The following is a 17791-nucleotide window of genomic DNA, read 5'->3' on the forward strand; positions in this document are numbered from 1 at the left end:
CATGGTCTACAATCCATAAATCTTTATTATATTGGAATGGGACAGAGCTGCAGGTCCGGATGGATTTACTATGGCTTTCTATCATCATTGTTGGACAGTAGTGGAGAAAGATGTTTTAGCTATCTTTGAAGAGTTTTTTCAACATTGTAAGTTTGAAAATCTCTTAATGCTACTTTCATCACCTTAATTCCAAAAAAGAATGACGCCTCTAATAACAGAGATTTCTAGCCTATGAGCTTGGTGGGAAGTGTGTATAAAAGCTTGGCCAAAGTTTTGGCAAATTGCTTGAGAATGGTCTTAGATCAATTGATCTTTGAGTCTTAGAATAGTTTTGTGGGTGGGAGACAGATCCTTAATTCAGTTCATATTGCAAATGAAAGTGCTGATAGTCAGGTGAAGAGTAGGGTTTTAGGGGTTAACTGTAAGCTTGATATTGAGAAAGCTTACGATCATGTGAATTGGGAGGCTCTTCTGGATTTGTTGAAGAGAATGGGCTATGGGGAGAAGTGGTGTAAGAGGATTCGCACTTGTATATCCACTGTTTAGTTCTCTGTATTGATCAATAGGTTTCTAGCTGATTTTTTTGGTAGTTCAAGGGGATTGAGACAAGAAGACCCATTATTTCCTATGTTGTTTTTTATTATGATGGAAGTTTTCAGCAGGATGTTGCAGAGAGTTGAGGGTGCTGGCTTAATCCGTGGTTTTAAAGCTGATGGTAGGAGGGGTGGTGGGGAATGTGTTTCACATCTCTTGTTTGCAGAAGATACAATTCTATTTTGTGATGTAGTTGTGGAGCAAATCCTTCATGTTCAATTGTTGTTACTTTGTTTTCAGGCTGTGACAGGCTTGAAGGTCAATGTGCAGAAGAGTGAAATGGTTCCAATAGGAGAAGTAAATGATGTCCATGCCTTGGCTAAGATATTGGGCTGTAGGATTGGAACTTTGCCTATGTCTTATCTTGGCATGCTGTTGGGGGCCTCTCATAAATCACCTTCAATTTGGAATCCTATTCTAGAAAAAATTGAGCGAAAGTTGGCCGGATGGAAGAAGCTGTATTTGTCTCAGGGGGGGTAGATTGACACTACTCAAGAGTACGTTATCTAGTCTTCCTACTTACTTTCTATCACTTTTCACTATTCCTACGTACTCATGTGGCTAACAGAATTGAAAAGTTACAAAGGGATTTTCTATGGGCTGATAGCAATAATCATTTGGTAGGACGGTAGGATGGGATAAAGTATGTGTGCCTATGGCCAATGGTTTTGGCAGTTTGGAAATGAGGAGAATCGGATTTGGAGGAGGGTGGTAGCTTCAAAGTTTGGGGAAAAGTAGGGCGATGGACTTCTAAGTTGGGTAGGAGAGTTCATGGGTGTGGTTTATGGAAAGGTATCTGTGTGGGTTGGGAAGATTTTAGCAAAAATACTTAGTTTGTTGTTGGGATAGGGAATATAGTGAGATTTTGGCAGGGTGGGTGGTGTGAGGATCAAACTTTTCAACTGGCTTTCCTGAGGCTGTATGGTATTGCCACTGACAAGGAGGTCTCTATAGAATCTTCTTTGACAAGGCTGGGGGCGGGAAAGAGAAGAAGTTGGGATATTCATTTCATTTAGGACTTTAATAATTGGGAAATGATTGAAGGGGTGACCTTTCTTCGTATCTTGGAAGCCAATAATCCTTTAATGGATGTTGGAGACCAGATGAGATGGAAGTTGAAGCCTAATGGGGATTTTGACATCCAGACGTTTTATAACAATTTGCGAGGTTCTCCCTCTGTTGTCCATCCTTGGAAGGGTATTTGGAGAGTTAAGGCTCCTCGGCATGTTTCCTTTTTTGTTTGATCTATTGCTTGGAATAGCATCACGGGTGATAATCTGAGACTTAGGGGTTTTGATTTGGTGGATTGGTGCATTATGTGTCGTAGTTATGGGGAGACAGTGGATCACTTACTACTTCATTGTGAGAAGTCTCATCGGTTGTGGAGTTTTGTTTTTACATCTTTTGTTATTTCGTGGTTCATACCTAGAACGATTCCAGATCTGCTTTTTGGTTGGTGGAATTGGTTAGGGAAGCACTTGTCTAACATTTGGAATTTAGTTCCTTTGTGCTTACTATGGTGTCTTTGGAAGGAGTGGAATCGTTAGACTTTTGAGGACTTGGATAGTTCCGAAGATCAGATGCTTGCTTCTTTTAGTGAAACTCTATTTAATTGGTTTCAGGCTTGGGGGCTCACAACTAGTGATTTTCTCCCTTCTTTTCTTAGTTCTCTTGCTCTTTTGTAATTAGTCTGCTGCTTAGTTTTCTTTTGTTTCTTTTCTCTTTTTTCCTTTTCTTGTAAATGTAGGTATGCTCAATGTTTTTCATGCATAGAGCAGCCTCTTGTATATTATCATTCTTAAAAAAATAAAATTAAATAAAATTAAAATTAAAATTAAAAAAAAAAAAAAAAAAAAAAACCTAAAATTGGAGATGATCGGCAGTAGGTAACAAAATTGTGCATCCAAAAATGCAATGCAATGGACACCGTGCTAAATCTTCAACAGGGTGCACTAATGCATCATCATTTAGATAAGGCACTACAAATAGAATAATCAACCACGTGCAATATGGAGATGTGTTCTTGTTTAGAAACTGTATTCTATATGCATAAAATAAACTATAATAGAAAAAAATGAAGGTAAGTGACAAGACTATGAAGACCTATCTTTGCAGGCAGCTCTTTTGGACTTACCACCTCCTGATTCAGTCCAGCCTCCTCAAAGGCAGAGTATGCATCTGCCGACATCACCTCAGACCACTACCAAATGCAAAAATATGGTTTCATGGTAAATATAAACGGAGGAATAAAAGAAAGGGTATACATACAACGATAGAAAACATGCCCACAATTCATGAAAGAATTACATAGAATGCGAAAAATAATTATGAATACTATAAAAATAAATAAAACCTTGTAACTATAGTATCCAGCTGCATATGAACCTAATAATCACAAAAAGTTTAATATAGGAAACTATCAAAAGGTGGTTAAACAAGTAAAAATAATAATTAGAAAGTAAATCTGAGAGTGAAAACAAACCTTCAAATATATGAAGGCAACTACAGAGAGACCTATCTCCTGGTAGTAGAGGGACCACGTGTGTTCCTTTAGAAACCCTCCTATAAAAATCAAAGATGGATTCTGACCCACCGGGAACGTAATTTGTATGCAGCTCCAAATCTACAATCGCAAATCTTATCTGCAAAATTATAATGAATGCTAAGAAATTAGTAAGTCAATAGTGCATATGAACATCATAGAAATTTCAATTTATTATTTCCATAATCATGTAACTGAGCAACAGAGGTTTATAATTGCGACTTCCATGACAAAAATGCTACAGCAAAATCAGGATAAACAGTAATCTTAGTCTCGTTTATAATTTAGAAAATTTTGGGAAAAAAGAAACATGACAATAATTGAAATTAAGGGATTAAACTCAAACTTTAAATTATTCCACTCAAACAAAATATCCACATTAACTAGGAACATCTTTAAAATGACTCCTAAAGTACTCACCATACTAAATATGCTTACGCACTTCCTAAATCAAAAGAGTTTTCCATCATGCGAAACATCCCAAATTAATGGTTGAGTACTCAAACCAGCCTTCCCTCACATCTTACAAGCCTTCAAAGTGGGCTGCCAGTTACATTTAACATTAGTATGAGATCAAAGCTTTCGGATACCCATTCCAACGCTACCTTGACATCTGTCCTCTAATTAAATTTGAATGTAAGATTAAGAATATTTGGAGGGGATGAAGGAGGTGATTGCTTAATATGGCACAACCATAGTGTGGTTAAGAAACAAGAAACCTCTTTGGAAACCTAAGGTTTAGTCAAAGTTCAAGAATAAATGTCCTTAGTAGTTAATAAGGTCATTAGTATTTTAGTTTATGTTCATTTTGTAATTGTTGGGTATGGACCATAGTTGTGGGCTTTGAGTTTTTTTATTTTTATTTTTGATAAGTAATTGGGTTTCAATTTATTATTAAGTTTGTCTTACTAGTTTACGAGTCTTTATGTATGAGCTTTGGTTAAATTCAGTTAATGTTTGTTTACTAGTCAAAGTAGGTGTGACCAGGTCCTATTAGGAAACATTTAGATGTGGGATCTACGTAAGAGCACTTGCACAAGTTATTGCAAAATTGAAAAAGTAGTCAGTTTTATGTATATTTGCTCAAAAACTACCCACATCAGTCCATTTATAACACTGTATATATACATGATTGCTATAGTAAGAGCAATCGCACTAGTCATTGTAAAATAGAAAAAGTGGTCAATTTTACATATTTTTGCTCAAAAACTACCCACATCATTGGGTCTATAACATTGTACATATACAAAATTGCTATAGCACTATAGCTTTCTATTTGATTATTTAAATCTTTTTTTTCTTTTTCCTGTCTCACCCTCGTCAGACTCTCTCTCTTCCTTGAATTTCTCTCTTCCCCTGATTCTCTTCAATCTAGAAAAAGAAAAAAAAAAAAAAAAAATCAAGCCAAAACAAACCAACTCAAATCCATCTGAAAACTCATCACAAATCCAACTCAAATCAACCCAAAACAAAACTCAACAGAAAACCCATTTGAAAAACCCAAATCAACCCATACCATTAGATCGATGGACAAATATACATTGCTCATGCACCACCCAACCACCATCACCACAACCCATTACAACATAATCATAATCCAAACACAAAATTGACCCAAAATCAATGGAAATCAAATCAAAATCAACTCAAACCCATCCTAAACCCAACTCAAAATCAACCCAAAACAATATCATCAAAACAAAACTCATTCAGAGTATGTGTTATAATGTGGAAAGGCTGAAATAATAAAAATAAATAAATAAATGATTATTTAAAGAAAATAGAGTGTATAATAGATAATCTAATGTGGGTGTTTTTGCAAAATACTTGTGTAAAATAGAAAAAAGTAGATTCTTATACTAAAAAATACGGAAATTTTAGATCGAATGCTCTTAAGTGTATCATTGTACTTAATCAAATAGGAGTTGATCATTAAAAATACGAGTTTTTGAGTATTAAAACTAAAACACGATAGCTGACTTTATTGTTCTTTTCTTCTTTTCTCCTTTTCTCATATCTTTTCCTTCTCTTTAATATTTTATCACTATTCACATACTGTTCATGTGCAGTATTCACAGTTTGTAGGCATATTTAATTTCTGTTTATTCTTTTTTTTTTTTTTTTTTTAAGGCTAACATTTTGCAAGACTAAATCAATTTTCTCTTCCACACAAAGTCCTGGTCATCTCAAACTCTAACCCTTCTTTCTACAGGTTCTGCCTACCATAAGTACCACATCAACAAATGTTTTAATTTGTCCAATGTCAACTTGGTATTAGAGCCAAAAATCCTACAGCAAGTTCTTTGTTGATATTTTCTTCAATTTCTCAATAAACAATCAGAACAAAATTAAAAAATAAAAATAAAATAAAGGATATGACCTAGGAGTCAGCATCTAGGCCTTACTTGAAGTCAGCACCAAGCGGGAAAACCACTAGGAGTCAGCATCTAGGGTGGACTTGGAGTCAACACCAGACCAAACCACCATTTTTTTCATTTATCAAAATATCAACTTTCTCCTCAAGGAGTACAATAAGTTGCTTATAAAAGATTGTTAAACCCTAGTTCTAATTGGCTAGGAAACCCTAATTACCTTATTACAAAAAATAACCATGCTTTCAAATTAAAATACTAATAGCCTAATAAACTACTAAGACCTAAAATGTAAAAATACAATTGACTTGTAAACATAAATAATACTAAATAATAATCTTCTTGCGTCTTCCGCATCAAGTTCTCATCCAAGATGATGGTGACTAATGTGAGATTATATTCATGTTTAAGCCTTTTTCTCAAGACTACAAAGGAATAAAGTAAACTTTTAAACAGTAGAATTAGAAGGTGAATTTGACTCCATCTCATCGGCCATGCTTGAATTTCCAGATTTCATTTCTAAACACAGTCCTATAGATTTACCATTGGAAGGGGTCTTTCACTTGGTCTAATTCTAGAGCAGTGGCTTTGTGGTCTAGGCTTGACAGGTTTCTTCTATCTTCTGATTTGGAAGAGCACTTTCCTAACATTCGTCAAAAAAGATTGCATAGATTACTCTCTGACCACTTTCCAGTTCTTTGAGAAGGGGGAAATTTTCACAGGAGCAGCCACCCTTTTCGCTTTGAGAATATGTGGTTCAAGGCCGAGGGTTTTGTGGAGAAAGTGAGAGTCCTATCATTTTCAAGGTTTCCCTAGCTTTCAGTTTGCTAGCAAATTGAAAGCTTTGAAGCTAGATTTGATGAAATGGAATGAGGAAGAATTTGGCAATGTAGAGGATAAGATGCACAAGTTATGGAAGGATCTTGAAGTACTAGATTTGTTGGAAGATAGCTGTCCTCTAACCAATGATGAGAATTTGGAAAAAGAACGGCTTCGCATTGAGCTTGAAAAGGTAACTCTTATGGTTGAGATATGTTGGAGACAGAAATCTAGGGCCCTTTGGATCCGAAAGGGCAATAGAAATACTAAGTTCTTTCATAGAACAGAAAACTCCCAGAAAAGGTTTAATACCATAAAAATCTTTTGGCGGATGGTGAGTTGATATCGGATCCAAATTCTATATCAGCATGTATCTCTCATTTCTACAAACAGTTTACTCTGAAAATGAGGGTCAAAGACCTGTGCTAGATGAAGTGGAATTCTCTATGATTTCTGAGGAGGAGGCTGCTTGGTTAGATAGACCCTTTGAGGAAGAGGAGGTTTATGGTGTCATCCAAGGTTGTAATGGCGAATAAATCTTCAGGACCAAATGGTTTCTTGATGGCTTTTTTTATGGCTTTTTTTTAAGGCTTGTTGGGGCTTTTTAAAACTTGAAATTATGGAGCTTCTTTTAAACTTTCATTCACAAGCTATCTTTGAGAAAAGTCTTAATGCAACTTTCCTTCCTCTCATTCCAAGAAAGGAGATGTTGTTAATGTGAGAGACTTTAGACCTATTAGTCTAGTGGGCGGTATTTATAAAGTCATTTCCAAGGTGCTGGCTAACAGGCTAAGAAGGGTGATTACTAGGATTATCTTTGAGTCAAAAATGCCTTTGCTATGGATAGGCAAATCCTAGATTCTATTTTAATTGCTAATGAGTGTTTTGTTAGTAGGCTCAAGATAAGGATACCAGGAGTTTATGTAAGTCAGATGTGGAGAAAGCTTTTGATCATGTAAGTTGGGATTTTCTTATGTATATGTTGCAACGCTGTGGATTCTTTGAGAAATGGAGAAAGTGGATTTTGTTTTGTATCTCCATGATGAGATTTTCAATTCTGATAAATGGCACCCTTAAGGATTTCTTTGGGAGCTCTAAGGGGCTATGCAAAGGTGATTCTCTCTCCCCGCTCTTATTTGCTATTGTTAAGGAGGCTTTAAGCCGCTTGTTGGATGGTGTGGTTTTGGCTGGACACATCTCAAGTTTCACTATTGGTACCAGGACTAATACTCCTCTGATGCTGGCCCATCTTCTCTTTGTGGATAACACTTTAATTTTTTGTGATGCTTCTACAAGTCAGATTGATTATTTGCGGGAGATTTTATCCTCTTTTGAAGCGTTCTCAAGACTACAAATTAACCTTGCTAAGTCAAAATTAGTTCTAGTTGGAGAGGTGTCTAGACTCTAATATGGGGGAGCTTGTGGCATTGCTGGGTTGTAGACAGTCATCTCTGCTAATGGCTTACTTGGGACTTCCTTTGGGAGATAAATTCAAGGATAGGGCGATTTGGAACTCTATTCTAGAAAAAATAGAGCATAGATTAGCGAGTTGGAAGCGATTATATTTATCAAAAAGAGGTAAGATTACTTTAATTAAAAGCACTCTCTCAGGTTTACCAACTTATTTCCTATCACTCTTCTCTATTCTAGTGGATATTGCTAATCATATTGAGAGTCTTCAAAGGAATTTTCTATGGAGTGGGATAGATGAGTCCCCTAAATTCTTTCTAGTTAAGTGGGCCCAGGTTTGTACACCCTTGCAGTCCGACAGTTTGGGCATTAGAAATTTGAGAATCTTCAATCAAGCTTTGTTGGGGAAATGGTTGTGGAGATATGGAAGACCTCTGGAGGTGGGTCATTGAGACTAATTAAATATGGGAATGATTGGGGTGGTTAGTGTACAAAAGGAGTCTCTAATCCTTATGGTGTTAGTCTTTGGGGAATCATAAGACAAGGCTGGCCAGCTTTTTCGAAATCCATTAAGTTCGAGGTTGGTATTGGTAATAGAATTAAATTTTGGCATCATGTGTGGTGTGGGGGTTGTACTCTCCGAGAGGTATTTCCGGAACTTTATAGCATTAGTTGTAATAAGGGGTCTTCTATTGAGGATGTTGTGCACTTTCCTAACTAGAGGCTTCACTAGGATCTTCAATTTTTACACTTTTCTAGATCTTATCAATTCTATGCCTCTTAATGGTGAAGGACAAGACAAACTATGTTGGAAACCGGCAAGGAATAAGAATTTTAAAGTGAGTGAGTACTATCTCTCCCCTTCCTCTACTCTTGACACTTTTTTCCCTTAGAAACCTGTGTGGCGTTCAAAGATCCCTCCTAGGGTTGCTTTCTTCTCTTGGACTGCCACATTAGGTAAGATTTTGACTCTTGAGAACTTATGGTATAAGGGTGTCGCAGTTGTAGATTGGTGCTATATGTGTAAAAAGAATGGAGAATCGGTGAATTGTTGAATTGTTGAATCGTCTTCTTCTTCATTGTCCTATTGCTTATGAATTATGGTCTATGGTGTGGACTCAATTTGGTCTTCTATGATTTATGCCACATAGTGTTACTGATTTATTTTCGAGTTGGCAAGGTTCCTTCAATGGACATCAGAGCATTGATTTATGGAGGACTGCACCACATTGTGTCCTACGGCAAGAACGGAACTCAAGATGTTTTGAAGAAAATGAACGGTCTATTTTGGAACTTAAATCTCTCCTTTTTCACACTTTGCTGGAGTGGAGTTCATCCTTTAATCTTTTTCCTTGTTCTAATTTTTTAGAAATACTTAATCAATTTAAGTGTTTGATGTATTGTTATCCATGTACACCCCCAGTGTACCTGGATTTTTGTTTAATACAATTTATCTTCTATTTATCCCAAAAAAAAAGGATAAGAAGGTGAATTCAAATGAAGCAAAGTTCAAAGAATTATCCGCTATGAAAGGAAGTTTAGATAGACTAGCTATCAATCATTGTTCTAGGTTCAACCCCCATGTTTCTTCAAACTTAATATCTATTTCTTCTTTAAATCCCAATGGATCAAGCACTAGCCAGGTGCCTCCACAGCAAGCCTAACCAATATTGGGTTCACACATCATTGTTAGTTTATGAGTCTTTGTGTGTGGGATTTGGTTCAATTCATTGAGGATTTGGTTACTAGTTGAAGCAGAAGTCCTACTTCTATTAGGAAAAGTTGCAGTTTAACGACCTTATAAAGTGCAGTTTTTAATTATTATTATTATTTTTTGGAGAAGTGTGTAATTTTACTCAAACAAAGATGTATTTTATCAATTAAAATACCAAGTGTTTAAGTATTGCGGCATGTTGCCTTTTATGGTTATTTTCTCCTTTTCTCCTTTGTCTCTTTTTTATATTCAATCATTATTCATGGTACTACTCAAAGATACCCTAAATGTGCATTGTAACACGTACTATTCCCCTCAAAACCCTAGTCATTTTTGAACCTTAACCCTTTTTTTATCAAAGTTCTAAACCATAAATTCACAAATCCCCTAGCTCTATGCCTACCAAAAGCACATCCCAATTTGTCCTATGACATTGCTAATGAGTTCTAGCTCAAATCGCACTTTTCCTATAAAAATGACATGGAGGGTCAGATCATGGATTCAAACCTCACTAGGTCCATTTATATCCTATTAAAAAAAGGATTATCTGTATCTTCCAGTCAAAGACAAAAAAAGGATGTGATCATAGCAGTAGAGCACCTTGAAACACCAACAGACCCATACAAATATATATAACTATCTGGCTTCCCTTGTTTTTCATGATATACACTAATAATATGGAATCAATGTTAATATCCTCCCTCCAGGTTCTAGCAATTTTATTGTTAAAGCTTCTAATTCAGGTATTCCCCAATCCATTAAATTAGAAAGATGCATTAATCATAGCAATAAAGGAAAACTTGCTTGCTTTATTGTCAAGCTGATAGACACCATACTTTTTTAATACAAAAGCCAAGCTCACAAATTATGCGGCAGTGCTCTCTATCTCTATTAGAAGTTAGAACATTCTAAAGATTTCTAATGCATCTAATTAGCGCCTCTATAAGACCTAAATGCAAATTATAATCAATTAAGACAACACAATCTCCCCCAAGTTACCTAAATTCCAGATAGTTTAGGTATCCAAAATGGGAACTGGAACATCATATGCCACATAACATGGAACATGAGTTGAAATGAAAACCCAATACAAAAAACACACCAAAATTACTGAAGGATATATGACTAATAAATGGCAAAAGAAAACAAGGAAAAATAACACCGACCAAATACACTGACCTGATTAAGACGTTCTATGCTTCCCAATAAACCGTTAGTTTCAAGGAAATTGAAACAACTAAATTCATTGAGACTCTTGCCGAGCTCATAGTGCTTTGCAATGCCCATGAAAATATTCCTAAAGAACCCATTAGTAAAAATTAGATGATGAAAAGCTAGTCTGCAACATGATAGCTTAGTTAGGTATCGTATAGGAAAAGCCTTGTCTCAATATGGATCAAAGTTCCTATTATATGCAGTGCACAAATGAGAAGTTCATGAAAATTTAATGCCATAAAGTTTTAGTATCTATGAAGACAAAAATTACTTGTAATAACACCATTTTTCCATGAACTGAGAAGAAAATTCGGCAGCATCCAACTCTATCCCTCGAATACCAGCAACTAGACTCTCATCTTGCTTGGTCAGCGTATGCTGGAGTGAATGACCAAATTCATGGAAGACAGTCACAACCTGCAAAAAAATCATTAATGAATTTGACAACAAATAATATTTAAAACTTCAAAAACCAAGTAATTATCTAGCATTTTCCAATGTTTTTAATCTTAGGAACTACATTTTATATACCATAACCTAAAAGCTTATGTAATTGGGTTTACTTACCTCCTAAAATGACAATAAGCTTGGTTTTCTCCCAACTGGTGGTGTTAGATTGTACACTAGGTAGGCAATTGGCAACCTATCACATGACATAACACGATTTCGACCAAAAATCCCAGTCATCCATGTACTTCTTGTTTTCCCATATGGTCGAGCATATGGATCCAAATAGAAGTAAGCAATAGGATTATGTGAAGAATCTTTGACACAATAGAATTTGACATCATCGTGCCAAACCTGAACATAACAATCATATATTAATGGGAAGTGATAAAAAAATATAGCAAAGCACAATGTAGCAACTTTTTTTAAAGTATAAAGTAAGTAATATAAAATACCGAAGCTAAATGATCAACTTGCTCAATATTGATTCCAAATAGTGTCTTCGTAAGGTTGAAAAGGCCATCTAGAACTGTTGGCAAGGATAAATATGGAGCCATCAATTCCTGTAGAATACAAAAGAAGGAAACACTTAGTACTATGTTTGGGAGTTTTATAAAAGAAGGAATGGAAAGGACATATATATTTTACTTTTACAGCCTTCACCCTTTACTCAAAATAGGGGTACATTCAATATTTTGCCTCCATTTCATTAAATGAATGAATGTTCCTCCAACTTTTGGAATGAATGCTTAGTAGGGAATTGAATGGTCATTCCCTCTAACCATTTCATTCCTTTTTACTGAACTCCCAAACAAAAGAATGGATGGAATATTCTTATTTCTTTCAATATATTCCATTTCATTCCTATACCCTCTTAAATAGAATGTACATTTCTTTGGGCCAAGTAACAAGAAAGCATGAATCTGACAACATTTAAAGCATTGCACATTCAAGAAAATAATACATACGTTAAACAACCATCCATAACCTTTGGCTTGGAGAATAATAGATGTTGCTCTTCTTGTAGAATACAAAAGTAACAAAACAAAGGCAGGAAACACCCAAATTTCTCCAAGCAAGTAACAAGAAAGAAAGCAAATTTTGGCAACATTAAAATTAATAGTTAATCAATAAAACTTATTAGTTATCAAAAAATTAATACATAATCAAGTACAATACACACACATATATTAGAATCATATAATCTTTTGTTTATTTCAATCATATAATCTTATAAACTTTAGCTTTTACTGTTCTCTTTTTATTTTTCCTTTTTTAGAATTTTTTTTTTTTTTTTTATAGAAGCTTAATGTAAAACCTATTGTTAGATCAATTAATAGAGCCTAAACAATGCATAGCTTATTTTGAAATTTACTGAAAGAACTAATTTCTTTCGTGAAGTAAATGTCTTGCACACTTTATTATAATATTTCATCACATTAGATACATGTGATTTCGGTTTTATATGTATGCTAACTACATTTAGAATTTGGTGCATTGCTTTCAATCAAGCTAGTGCCTTTTTGGACCTTGGAGCCATAAGGTCGCCCTTCAACTTTAATTACCTCGGTAAATATGCTAGTGCCAAATTAGGTATAATTTATTAGAAATGTCGTGTGAATAAGAAAACCATGACATCCAACTTGAAATTTAAGCCTGTTATATATGATATAGTTATTTAATTGTCTTAAAAGTTTGCAAAGCATTGAGTATAAGGAAACAATGTGATTCAAGAAGGGTTTGTCCCTTAAAAAAAAAATGAAAAATAGAGATATTAAATAGTATAACATTGATATAAAAAAAAGAAGAAGCAGAATGTGTAACTTAAACCTCACCTAATATTATGTTTTCGGGTCTTATTTTAGTTTTATTTGAATTAAGTTGATCAGTTTGGGTTGGTAATAAAGCCCAAGGAGTCCCAAGTCCAAGTCCTTATTAGGAGTTTTAAATAAAGTCCTATTTCAACAAGGAATAGGTACAAGTCTTTTATTTAAAGAGTTGTAATGCCTTCTATTGAGAGGGTTAATAATAATATTTTCAGTTTAGAGCTATGAAGCTTTGTTTACGGTTTGTGTGATGCAAACTACTCCAAGGCGTGATGCCAAGAAACCCTAGGAGTGATTCCTAGATATTTATCTTTTCTTTAACATCACTGTTCACGGTTACTGTCACAGCACTAGTCACAGCAGCCAAAACTTGGTTTTTCTCCTTTGTTTCACCCATCCAAACCCTATTAAACCTTGTTCCCCCTTGTCCTATGTTAATAATCTAACAAATATCCTAATCTCCCTTCAACTTGAAACAAAGATATAGTTACAAAATTTGAGAAATAGATGTCAAATGTAACTTACAATTTGACTAATGGAATTTGGGTTATATCTTAATTTTAAACCAACATGAAATTAAAAATGTAAATGTATGTGAGTGCACATGGAAAAAGATCTAACCTCACTGATTGTACACGATACATCACAAACCACATTACTCCAATAAAAGAGATCCCAAAATTTCAAATCATCAGCTTCTTGTGCATCACATTCCTTACAGTCTATATGGGGTTCAGTGGGTTATGCATAAAAAAAAGGTTATATAGAATTAAATGGGGTAGGAGATTCAAATCCTAATTCTCCATATAAAAAAGACCGGACAATGCCACTAATTACATATCCATCCAATAGTTTTGAACCCACAATCTCACTCTCACAAGAAAAGTTAATGCCATTTAAAATAAAACTCATTTGCAATTATTAGAATATAAATACAGTGCACTTCCTTGAACTGCAACATTGTAGTAAGCACTGCGAAGTTTTTCCAAAAGCTCTTTTGCTTCTTCAAGAGTAGCCACTTTGGTTAACATGCTTACCTGAAAAATAGTAATTAGCAATTCTTCCAAAATAGTAATATTAAAATAAATAAATAAAACATACCTCAGCATAATTTTTGTAATTAAGAAGCTTAGCCTTTTCCAATCTAAGCTTCAAAATGTCGTCAATTATTTTTGTATTATCCTGAACTCCGGCAGAGGCACAAGTGATATACACACAAAACATTTCTTCACGCAAAGATCGGTTTTCAGCATAATAACAATCCTCTAATGTTAATATCCAAGGCCCATTTTCAGCATTAGCATTTTCATGACCCTAATGAGATACATTACATATGCATAAGATAAGATATACTTGGGGAACAAAATAGACTTGGGGATCAAAATAGATATTAAATAACCAAAGGAAATTGATTTCAACAAAGAATACCTTAAACATTGCTCTTTGTGCAAATAATTCAAGAAACGTAGGAGCAAATCCTACAACATGATTCTTATCTATAATTAGTTTTTCATCAAACTTCTTTTTGTCCTCCGTAACATTCTCTACAAATTTTTGTGATAGTCTTGTCAAATCCTGTGAATGAAAACAAGATTAAAAAAAAGGAATGGCTAAGCCAAGTGAAAAATTGAAATGAAATGACAAAATTAATCATCAACTCTCTTATTTGATCAAAGTAACTAATTTGACATCTATTGCTGCCAAATTAGAGGGAAGGAAGAAGTGTATATAATTTTATGTTAAATCCATCCCTACCCTCCTTCCCAAATTAAAAAATAAAAATAAAAGAGATAGGAAATACTTTTTTGCAGGGTCAAACAAAATATTCCTCTATATACACAACAAATGTCATGGCACATAACAACATATCATTGTGCCCTGCATGTACTTATTCTGAAAAAAAAAAAAAAGAAAAAAAAAAGAGCCAACTTCCAGGGAAAGCATAAATCAAAGAAATGATAAAAATTGTTAAGTAGGTTTGATCCTTTTCCATTAGATTGGAGACAATAACAACCATACCCTTGTTTTGTGATGAGACATATTGTTAGCTTCATGCACAATTATACAAACAACAGATTTGGAATCTAATGTAAAATAAAATAAAACAACCTAGAAGATGAGAGATGAAAAAGCGCCCTTAAAAGCAAACCTGTTCAATTTTGTTCAATAACTCTCTTTTATTATCTTCAAGCTCAACGCCATTAAGAATTGCATTTTTCATCTGGCCTGCATGCAAACATGTAAAGAACTTACTATCAAAAGTCATACAGCACAAGTCCAGATTCCAATCCCATAAAATTAACATGACAGGATAAAGTTTCAAGTTTCAACAAAGAAAAGATGTGTAATATCTTATTAAAGCAAACATGGTATAAAATTACGGAAAGATGGATGTTATTTCACCTATACTAACCCAAACCATTGCAATGAAAGAAAAAAAATTCCTGAAAGTGGTGTTTTTTTTAATGGTCTCTACCAAAAAGTTTGAAACAATATGCATAAGTGCACACAAGAACAAAATGAGGAAAACACAATGCACAAAACATAAAAATTGGAAAACCTTTTGACTAATTATGATGAAAGCTACTTGAGGTACTCACATTCTACAACACGCTTACGAGCATCACTTAGTGTCTCCCAATCATGAGACTTCCGGATAGCTTTAAATGCATTGTAATTTGTTTTACTTTGATTCAACCTCAGCTCAAACTTAACCTCCTCTGGCTGCAAACCACAAGTAAAAGAATACAAATAGAAAGGTAAACAGAAGTCACAAAGCATGAAGATAAAATCAAGCCCAATAACAATTGCTCAAAGAAGAGTGCTAAATTTTCTAGCCTAAAGGTTCTTTGGCAGAATGTAACTGATGTAGCCATGGAAGATTAATTTGCTACTGCTTTGCAAAAATGCTTATTCAAGAATTATTTTAGTCCAATTAAAGTAAAAGTCATGTGGTTTTAATGGTCTGAGTCTTTTAGGTTAAATCAGTTTTTTATTTAGGTTCTTATTTCATTAGCTATGGACAATTTTATATACAATTGCAAATCTCTAATTTCTGCCATTCCTGTGTACTACGGGTATTTTGGTAATTTGGATGAGTCTAAAATCTTTTAGGAGACCTAAGATTTATTTTCTTTGGGTCCAAGTTAGTATTTAATTAGGTTTTAATTTAGTAGTCAAACAAGGAGTCATAATATAAGTAGAAGTCCTAACTCGAAAGAGCCTCTAAACACCCTTAAAAATTTCTATCTAATTCTTCTTCTTTTCTAACTCTAAACCCACCACAACACATTTATGCCTTAGTCAGCTCTGGCTTATAATTGTAAGTTTGAATTTTGTAACCCAAAGTGTGTACGTATAAAATGGCACTACAAGGACATAAGAATACCTGAACTTCTTCAATGGCAGAACTGAGCTCAGGAGAATCCTTGAGCAGTTTGAGCTGGATAACAATATTCCAGACCAAAGACAAGCGGTTCACTATCTTCTCCAATGGCACAACGAACTTAGTCCATAATGCCTCCACTACAACTCCAATGGCTCCACTAAGAACGGCTCCACTGAGAACTCCAATTCGATCAAATCATGCTCCTAGAAAACCCATTAAGCCATTATCAATAACTAACAAAAATTTCCATAAAGAAAAATAAAACAACTAACAAAATTCAAAACCCACAAATTAGAAACTCAGGAACAAAAACACAACCAAATGAGCAACACAACCAAACAAACAGAGCACCAACACCAAAAACAGTTCAACGGGCTCAACCAACTTGACAAAAAGCTTATTGCTTTTCCTTCTTGCCCTATGTCTTAGCTTTTTTTCCCCAAACTTAACAGAAATTAGTTTTTTTTTTAAAAAAAAAAGAAGATAAACAAACTATAAGCTTTAATCACACGTTCAACAAATAAGTTACCATAAACTAATATTTTGTCTCATATTTAGCAAGCAAAATAGCTTTATAGTTTATGTTAAAAGATATAATTTCATAGTCTATATCAAAACCTTTTGGTAATTTTTATGTTAAATTTGTGACAAAAACTACAAAGTAGCTTTTTTAAAAAAAATAAAATATACTATTTTTGTTAAATTTTGAAAAAGTTTAGACAAACAGCAAAAGCCATTTTGTTGTTGTTGTCAAACACAACAACCAGAAACCAAAACACAAATAGAAGAAACCCACAAGCTTCTTCAAGAGTTCACGGATCCCTGGGCGAATGTGTTTGGGTTGGAGGACATCAAAGGGTGGGAACTCAAAGTCTTGGAGAAGAGGGTTATCATCAATGGATTCTTCGTCAAAGGAAGCTGCAGCCGCCATTGGTGAAGAAGAGATGGAATGAAGAGCAAGAATAAAGATTAAAGAGTGAAAGAAAATATAGTTAATTAGTAGTGGATTTGGGGAAAGTTTGGAGGTAGAAGAAGAAGAAGAGAACAGGGATATGGGAACTTGGAGAGGAAGCTAGCGCTAGGGATGCTACAAATATATACTTATTTGTAATAAATAAAAATCATATAATTTTTTGTTCGCTCACATGTCAATAAAAGAAAATGTTTATTTATTTATTGTGTTGTCCATGTAATCTATATATATATATATATATATATATATCATATCATATTTAATGAAAGTTGGACTTGGACGTAATGGTTGCGCCATATATCTTCATCAAATTGTAGAAATTTTAATAGATTTTTGAAAAATAAAGATAATTTTGTTTTGCTTTTATCTTTTTTCTATAATTTCTAAGTTGATAAAAATTTTAATTTGAAATCACTTCTTTAGATAAAGTTTGATAGACACAAAAACTTGATAATTTAATATCAACTCAACCTTTTCTCATCCATTAAGAA

General features: G+C 34.1%; 1 protein-coding gene and 1 pseudogene across 1 annotated transcript; one reads left to right on the forward strand and one right to left on the reverse strand.

Moving 5' to 3' along the window:
* The first annotated feature begins 645 nt into the window (after window positions 1–645).
* On the forward strand, window positions 646–1074 carry LOC126704729 (uncharacterized). The gene has a single exon (XM_050403750.1). The coding sequence runs from the start codon at window positions 646–648 to the stop codon at window positions 1072–1074; it is 429 nt and encodes a 142-aa protein (XP_050259707.1).
* A 1483-nt stretch (window positions 1075–2557) lies between these two features.
* LOC126704730 (organellar oligopeptidase A, chloroplastic/mitochondrial-like) lies at window positions 2558–17258 on the reverse strand (annotated as a pseudogene).
* Window positions 17259–17791: the final 533 nt, after the last annotated feature.

Source organism: Quercus robur, chromosome 11, assembly GCF_932294415.1.
Source record: "Quercus robur chromosome 11, dhQueRobu3.1, whole genome shotgun sequence".
NCBI lineage: Eukaryota > Viridiplantae > Streptophyta > Magnoliopsida > Fagales > Fagaceae > Quercus > Quercus robur.